This window comes from Neolamprologus multifasciatus, chromosome 3 (genome assembly GCF_963576455.1).
Source record: "Neolamprologus multifasciatus chromosome 3, fNeoMul1.2, whole genome shotgun sequence".
Lineage (NCBI taxonomy): Eukaryota > Metazoa > Chordata > Actinopteri > Cichliformes > Cichlidae > Neolamprologus > Neolamprologus multifasciatus.
In genome coordinates, this window is record NC_140441.1 from 41,442,591 (window position 1) to 41,450,378 (window position 7,788).

General features: G+C 38.5%; 1 protein-coding gene across 1 annotated transcript; it reads left to right on the forward strand.

Annotated features, from left to right (window-relative positions):
- Positions 1-2,747: 2,747 nt before the first annotated feature.
- On the forward strand, positions 2,748-4,418 carry LOC146523228 (uncharacterized). Its single transcript, XM_085154198.1, has 3 exons — positions 2,748-2,790; positions 2,939-3,267; positions 3,359-4,418. Exons 1-3 carry the CDS (start codon positions 2,748-2,750, stop codon positions 3,719-3,721), a joined length of 735 nt encoding a protein of 244 aa, XP_085010324.1. The 3' UTR covers positions 3,722-4,418.
- The last annotated feature ends 3,370 nt before the right edge of the window (positions 4,419-7,788 follow it).

Sequence of the window (7,788 nt, forward strand, 5' to 3'; positions counted from 1 at the left end):
CACTTACATGGACTGATCGACAGTCTGACTCGCCTGGTTTCATGTGATCTTTCCAGCTAAGCAGTGTCAGATCTGGTTAGTACTTAGATGAGAGACCAGCTGGGGGAACCAGTAAGCCTAGCTTAGCCATACCACCCTGAGCACACCCGACTGAGCAACACATTTACTGAAGTAGTTCTGAACAGCGCTAAATCTTAAAATATGAAATACTAGATTATGACATCAACCAAGATTCATCTGTCAAATCATAAAACACCCGAGAAAGCTCTCTGATCAGACAAAACTGCTTTGTTTACTATGTTTGCATTATCTGTCAGTATAACACACTTGATGACCTGACATTTACCCAAAATAGCACATCTGCGCTTATCTCCATATACATTTACATTTACATATCTAATGCCCTAATGCAAATGCATGCTCACCTTCCCTTTTTTGAAAGCAGACTGCTTCCTCTTGTCTGATCTGCGCAACCAAGGGAAAAGACCAGTGAAATTCCCCCAAAGCTCCAGACCTGCTCTGACCTCTTTTTGTTCAGGATCTGTGCTCTGACAGCAACAGTTTTACTTCTGCTGTGTGTGGGTGTAATACCAGTCTGTTACATTGCTCCCTTATTGTCACTTACTAGAATAAATACAGTTTTCTTTAAAATAGGTAATCTGAGTCAGTCATCAACATAAATAAAATATGCGATAATAATAAATAATCCTTTTTTGTTCTTTAAAACAGCGGCTCCCAACCTTTTTAAAGGGCACTGGTCCGTGGCCTGGGGGTTGGGGACCGCTGCTTTAAAACACTAAAAATTAGATGACTTACATCTCAGGGGGACTTAGAAATGAAAACAAATATAATGCTGATATTCCACATCTGTAAAATACAAATAAAATGTATTTAGGAATGTTTGAAACGTTGTGCACTTTCTCTAAACCTCTAACTAATCTTGAGAGTTAGATATTTTTTGCTTTGAATCACCGTTTCACTTTGTGAACCTCTTAAAAGTTTGAGAACCAGAATACAAACAAAGTGACTCATCAAGAAATCTTAGATCATGTGTGGGGGGGAAACATCAGCGGTCAGGATAATACAGTTCAGCTTTTGTAAAAGACATTTCAAGGTAAGTAACATTTCATTTAAAAATAACAGTTCTACCAAAGCAAAGCATTTGTGCTAGTCAGCTGTAGTGGATTTGTGTATGATGTGATGCTCATACAGATAAGGAAATACTTTGCACTACCACACGTAGCTAATGCTAGCCATTCTAAACTTTAGCACAGGAGAGGATAAGACTTATAAAGTTTCATTTGACAAAAGTCTTCAGCTAGAGAGTGCAACTGTGGCTAGGAAAAGCGTGGTTAAGGTTTTGCTACACAGTGCAATCTAATTTCGGCTGATCTAATAGGCTGATTTTGTTTTTCTTTTTACCAAAATTAGAAGCCTTTAAACTGTGAATAGTTTTGTCAGAGGGATAACCTAGAGGCTTCTTTTTTCTGTCTGGCTCACCTATTTTATGTCTTTATTTTATGCCATCATCAGTGACCGGTACACCCCTGGATCTAACCATAAGACTGCAACTATTGTGGTGGAGGAAACAAAAAATCATGGAGGGCCAGAATTTCCCAAGGTGCTGTGTTTTGCTCATGGGCATAATATGTGCTCTCAATCTGAGCTAATGCAAGGATCTGAAATATACTTTTTTTTTTATAAAGTTGTTCAGAAGCTGTTCCTTGACCTTGATGGAACCATCATTATGTTAAAGATGTTGACTCTGTTTCAAAAATTGTTAACTGTTTTTAATCCTGTATGTGTAACATTGATCTTAAAGGTGTTTGCTGCATTGTGTAATAGAAAGATACAAGATCTTGTAAAGTTTGGTAGGCATTGAAAGTTAACATTTACTGAACACTTGCATGGAAGTATTACTGTAACAAAATGTTTTCTAAGTAGATTTTTTACCAATTGAACACATTTGTTTCTGTGGTGTTAAATACATAAAGGCATATTCTATAACTTGGCTGTGATGGTATAAATCTAAATTTCTGGTTTATTTTCACATTTTAAATACAAAGTGTTGAAATGCCTACAGTTAAAAAATAAAAAAGTTATTTGATTAAAAAAAATGTTGAATGAATTCCTTTCTTAAAAGCTATTACAATAAAAAAAATAAGAGAAAGCTAAAATGATGATAATAATGATGAAAATGAGCAACTTAATATTTTAAATAATGAACTTTAAAAATTGTTTTTGTAATTGCTGTAATTAATTACGTAACACTTAAAAATCATTTTAAATAATGTAGAAAAAGTAATTGGAGGAACATAATTTTCTTAAACTTAAAAATATGTTTTTAAGCTACCAAATATTACGTAAATGGTAATTAAAATCACCTTTGATTATGGAGGAAAAGTTAATTCCCCTAACTCAATATAGTTTGTTGGTTCAATCTAATTTCAACATAAGTTATCGTAACTCAAAAAGAGTAATGGAAACTGTTGCGTTAATTTTTTGTTGTTGAGCTTAAACAATAGTTTTTAGAGTGCAACGCATATGTATATATGCATGTATTTGTATTTCTCATTAAGAAAAAGGTCAGCTCAGAGTTTTTGACTTCCTTCTGTGGATGAGCACTGACACCCACACCTCTGTTACGTGTACACCTTTTCTGCTGAGGCTGTAACTTCTCTCTGTGGCTCCTTTGTTCAAACTGCACTCGTGCTGGAAGAGGTTGAACAGTGAAGTGAGAGTAAAGGATGCTCAGGTTTTACGTGCTCCTGGTTCCTCTCTTTAGAGCCTGTAAGTCCTTCACACTCACTTTTTATTATTTATATATTCATTTATGCTGTAAATGAGTTGTAATTGCCTTAAATCTCACAATCTTGTGTTTGTGGAACTGTGAATTGGTATTTCAGCAGTCTCTAACTTATCTTGATTTGTGTTCCAGATGGTGCGTTCCTCTACGCTAACCTTGGAGATAATGTGACTTTGCATTGCTCCTTTGCCTCCAGGGCCAAATATCTCTCCTGGTACAAGCAAGTCATAGGAGAGTCACCTCGAGTCATATCCTCTTTCTACAAACATTTACTCAACTCCAACATCTTCCACCCCGGGTTTAAAAACAATCAACGCATTTCAGTTGATAGTGGAGAAGATTTTTATCATCTGAACATTTTTAATGTTCAGGATTCTGACTCGGCCATGTACTACTGTGGACAGACCAGCATCTCAGTCACTAAATTTGACGAAGGAACGTTTTTGGTCCTGAGAGGTAATGTGGAAAGTTTTTAAGATTTGGGAATATTAACAATATAAAAACAAATCTGCACTTCCTATTTTAACATGTGTTTTTAATACTTTTTCAGAGCCCAGTCACAGGACTTTCCTAAAGCAGCCAGAATCAAACTCTGTGCAACAAGGAGACTCGGTGACACTGAACTGCACGCTGCTCAAAGGATCCAGTGCCGAAGAAGACAACGTTTACTGGTTCAAAAAGGATACAGTAGATTCTCACTTGGGAATCATGTACATCCACACAAATAGCAGCAGCCAGTGTGTGAAGAGGTCTGAGTCCAGCTGCTCTGCACAGAGATGCGTTTACAGCTTCACAAAGAAGAACGTGAGCCGGTCTGATGTCGGGACGTACTACTGTGCTGTGGCTTCATGCAGCGAGGTGCTTGTTGGGAAAGGCACGAGACTGGATGTCGTAGGTGAGGAGCATATGTGTTAAAACTGAAACCAATTATGGTTTCTTTCACCCTCTTATTTTCCTCTTTTGCTTACACTACGTTGCTTTGTATGTCTTTGCAGTGAAACAGGACGAAGCTGTCCCTGTCTTGGTTAAGACTGTGGTTGCAGCTCTGGTTGTCTCAGTTATTTTCAATGTAATCTTCTGTGGTACCCTCTGCAAAATAGTCCAGAGAAAAAAGTGTCCCTCTAAAGGTAACTATTGCCTATCATAAAAGCATTCTGATGACTATACAACATGTCAGCAGTTAAATTTCTCTTTCCTGTCTATTTCTTTCATAAGGGTCACTTCAACAGCCTAATACTCCAGAATACACAGCGAACTGTGAGGTTAGTAAATGAGAAAAAGCACAGTACAGTAAGTCTTGAAACACCTCTGATTTCGTATATTTTGCTTCAAAGCAGCTAGACTTTGTGGTCATTTGTTAAATGGTCTTGAGCAATAGTTCTTCAAGCTTTCTCAAGAGATTTTCTTTGGACTTGAACGGCTTTTTCAGTCATTTTCAGTCCAGTGCCTGACCACTGTGGGGAATAATTATCAAGGGATGAACCAGTGCTGTATCGACACATAACACGCAACTTAACAATGAACAGTGTTGGGAAGGTCCCTTTTAAAATGTATTCCACTACAGATTACAGGATACATGCCCCAAAATGTATTTTGTAACGTATTCCGTTACGTTACTCAATAAGGTAACGTATTCTGAATACTTTGGATTACTTAACATATTATCATGCTGTTTACAACTACATGAATGTACTGTTGCTGTGTGATTTATTACTATTACTGAAGAATACTCGCCATACCAATAACAACTAGATTTTTAAATCTTAATATAAAATGAGTAACAGTAGGTTTTTGATACAGGCGACACGGGTGGTTGCCCGGGGCGGCATCATGATGGGGGGGGCAACATCACGGGCATCGGCAAAAAAAGAAAAAATTGCTCGTACTCATGCTGCCCCGACGTCATGCCAGTGCATATTGGGAATGGCATAGGCACCGATCGGTTTTCTATCGCCCATTTGCTGGGCGTAAGGGCGCCCTCCGTTTGCGAGGTGCGCCTGCTGCTTGCGGTACAGGGAGGAGAGGGCAGGGCGGCGGGGGATTCTCTGGCTGGCTGCATCTAATAACCAACTCGCAAAAAAACCCCAAAATAAAAACAAACCAACAAACACGAAAACACCAGTCATTATGATACAGACTTATAATTTGCACCGATGTTTTTTCGAAATTCTATAAGTGAAAAGTGAGCGCGAGAGCCCTCGGTGCACCTGCTCGCTGCTGAAGTCAAATAAACTTTATTGTCATCTCCGCTACATACAGTCCAGTATATAGAGAGACGAGATGACGAGGCTCCAGTTACAGCAGCGCAAGTAAACAAACAATAAATATAAGAAGAGTAAGAAAATAAATATACACATTAGGACCAGGGGTGAAGAAATCAATAACAATTTAACATTTATAATTTATAGTTTGATGATTTAAAGTCTCGCACACAACCTGTCGAAAGGGGAGGGGGGCCTGCTGCTTCCAAATAGAGCACATTTCATTCATAATGTTGTAAATCCAAGCCCATCATGTATTCATTATTTGAATCCTGGGTTGTGTGACATCTCAGAAATGCACCCTAGACAAAGTGAATCTGTGAACTAAGGTGTAGGTCTGTTAGGTTATGTTGTGGTGATCCTCGTGTTGGGGGATGGGTGTTCATACTGGACACTTCGTGTTGGGCTCGTAACCGAAAACTAGCTTTACTTTGTTGTCTGGGTAAACTTTGCTTGCCAGACACAGAGAGAGGCGTTGAAAGCTCCAACGGAACTTATTGTTTCGGAGGAAAACAGGAACACAGTGAACAGTCGAGTCTTAATAGCTTACTTACAACTGGGCTCGTCAGACACTCTTCTTGGCTGCAGTGGTTATTATTATATTTACATGCTTCCAGCTCCCGTTTTTGCTCGATGACAGCTCGTACTTTTCCTTTTTCTCCCTCCCTCGCTCACAGACACATAACGGGTATGGCAGTCCATTCTCCCTGCAGCACGGACTACACTGCCTATGATGCTACATTCTTTAGGGCTGTGCCTGTAACACTATACCTATTGCCTTCATATTAAAATATTTTTTGAATAATATTTTTAAAAAATATTTATTCACGTCATTATGCAGGCCGCAAAGAGAGTTGACATGGGCCGCCAGATAAGATACAGGCATTAGAGCCTCTTAATGCGTGTTTTGTTTTGGTTTCCACCAATGTGGAATTACCAAAAATAGAGAGAGCATAGCCTAACATATGAAACAGGAAAAGACCTCCGTATAATCTATTTATTTCAACAAAGTAACTGCATTCTGAATACCACCTTTTAAACGGTAACTGTAACGGAATACAGTTACTCATATCTTGTATTTTAAATACGTAACGCCGGTACATGTATTCCGTTACTCCCCAAAACTGACAATGAACTAATATTAAATTGTATCTTTAGGCACAGCACATAATTTCTTCCTATTTCTTTAGCCGAAGCTTCCAAAAATGCCAAAGATAGCACAGTGTGACAGACATAAAATAGCAACTTTGCACCAACAAGACAAAAGGATCTGTGAGCCAAATACTTGGTATATCTCAACACAGTGTGTCTATAAACATTTGCATGCATGAGTAGGAAATGAGAATCGTGTTCTTAAGAAATAAGAAAATCACCAGCAAAGACCTGACACAGCTCCTGAGAGATGCATCCGGTCTTTCAGTTGATCCATCAGGTGAGAAAAACCTGAAGTATACCACTGGCAGCAGGTTTTATGGAGTGAAAAATCTAAATGAGAAAATGTCAGTTCACATCATCGTTAGTATGTATGGAGGAGGTCAGGATAGAGACATGACAGTGAGTGTCTACAGCCATCTATCAACCACAGAGGAGACTCTGACATGGTTTGGGGCTGCATTTAGCCAATGATGTTGCACATTTTGTCAAAATTGATTGAATAAAGGGAAAATAAGTAGATTGAGATTTTAATCCATTTAATTTTTAATAATAATGATCCCAAACATGCTGCCAGTCCAGTAAAAGCCTATATGTATAGTCATGAACTGGCCCCAGAGCCCCGATCATCCTGACAGAGAACAGAACAAAAACCAGCCAACGTTCAAAGAAGAGCTTTGTGTTCTTCAGTTCTGGAGAACTATTCCCAAAGACTACTAAATAAATTACAAAAAAAGATTAAGAGTTAAGGCTGTGTTGAACAGGGTTAGAGTGTTCATACAAAAATGTTCAAACTTGTTGGAACTCTACAAAGCCTGCTGTTTTCTTTTAAACTGTATTTCCACATATTTCACATTTTCCTAGTAAAATATAAAAAATGAGGGGTGGATGAAGACTTTTGCATTCCACTGTATAAGGACAAACTCTATCATATGGCTTTTGTATTTCCCACAGAATGAAGACTGTGCTGTTGTGCAGTATGCAACTGTGAATTTCAAGAAAAAGATTGAGACAAGTAGGAGACAAAGAAAGGACACAGTCAACGACCCAATCTACTCTGCAATTAGAACGTCTCACATGGAGTGATTTTGTTCAGTCAAGTCAAAATTATGGCCACTGTCTCGCCTACATCTGTGATGTTGGTTAATATTAACTTCTCAAAGACGGTTGTTCGATTAGTTTTGGTTGTTTATTTTAAAAAAAAGAGGATTAGGCTCCAAGTGGAATAAATTTCAGGATGTACTGAGGGATGGGTGGGTGGATTGCAAAAATGTTTCCAATGCAATGCAGCTAAATGAGTTATTTGATCAACAGTGCAACAGTGCAGACATTAGAGGCAGGACTGTTTGTGGCTGAGTGACCTAAATTCACTTTTTCATAACACAGTGGAAACCTCACCCCCCCAAAACAAAACCACCCAGTTTCACCACACAATGCATCTGCTGCCCAAAGTGGTGAACGAGTAGCCAACTCAGTGTTCCTGGCCTATTTTAAAGAGGAAAAAAGTTATTACAGGAAACACATTTTGATGTACGCTCTTTCATGTCTTTGGAACAAAACTACTTTCAG

Coding starts and splice junctions, on each gene's coding strand:
- LOC146523228 (XM_085154198.1), top strand. CDS start 2,748: ATGCTCAGGTTTTACGTGCTCCTGGTTCCTCTCTTTAGAGCCT. Junction 2,791..2,938: donor GGTTCCTCTCTTTAGAGCCT/GTAAGTCCTTCA, acceptor TTTGTGTTCCAG/ATGGTGCGTTCCTCTACGCT. Junction 3,268..3,358: donor TTTTGGTCCTGAGAGGTAAT/GTGGAAAGTTTT, acceptor ACTTTTTCAGAG/CCCAGTCACAGGACTTTCCT.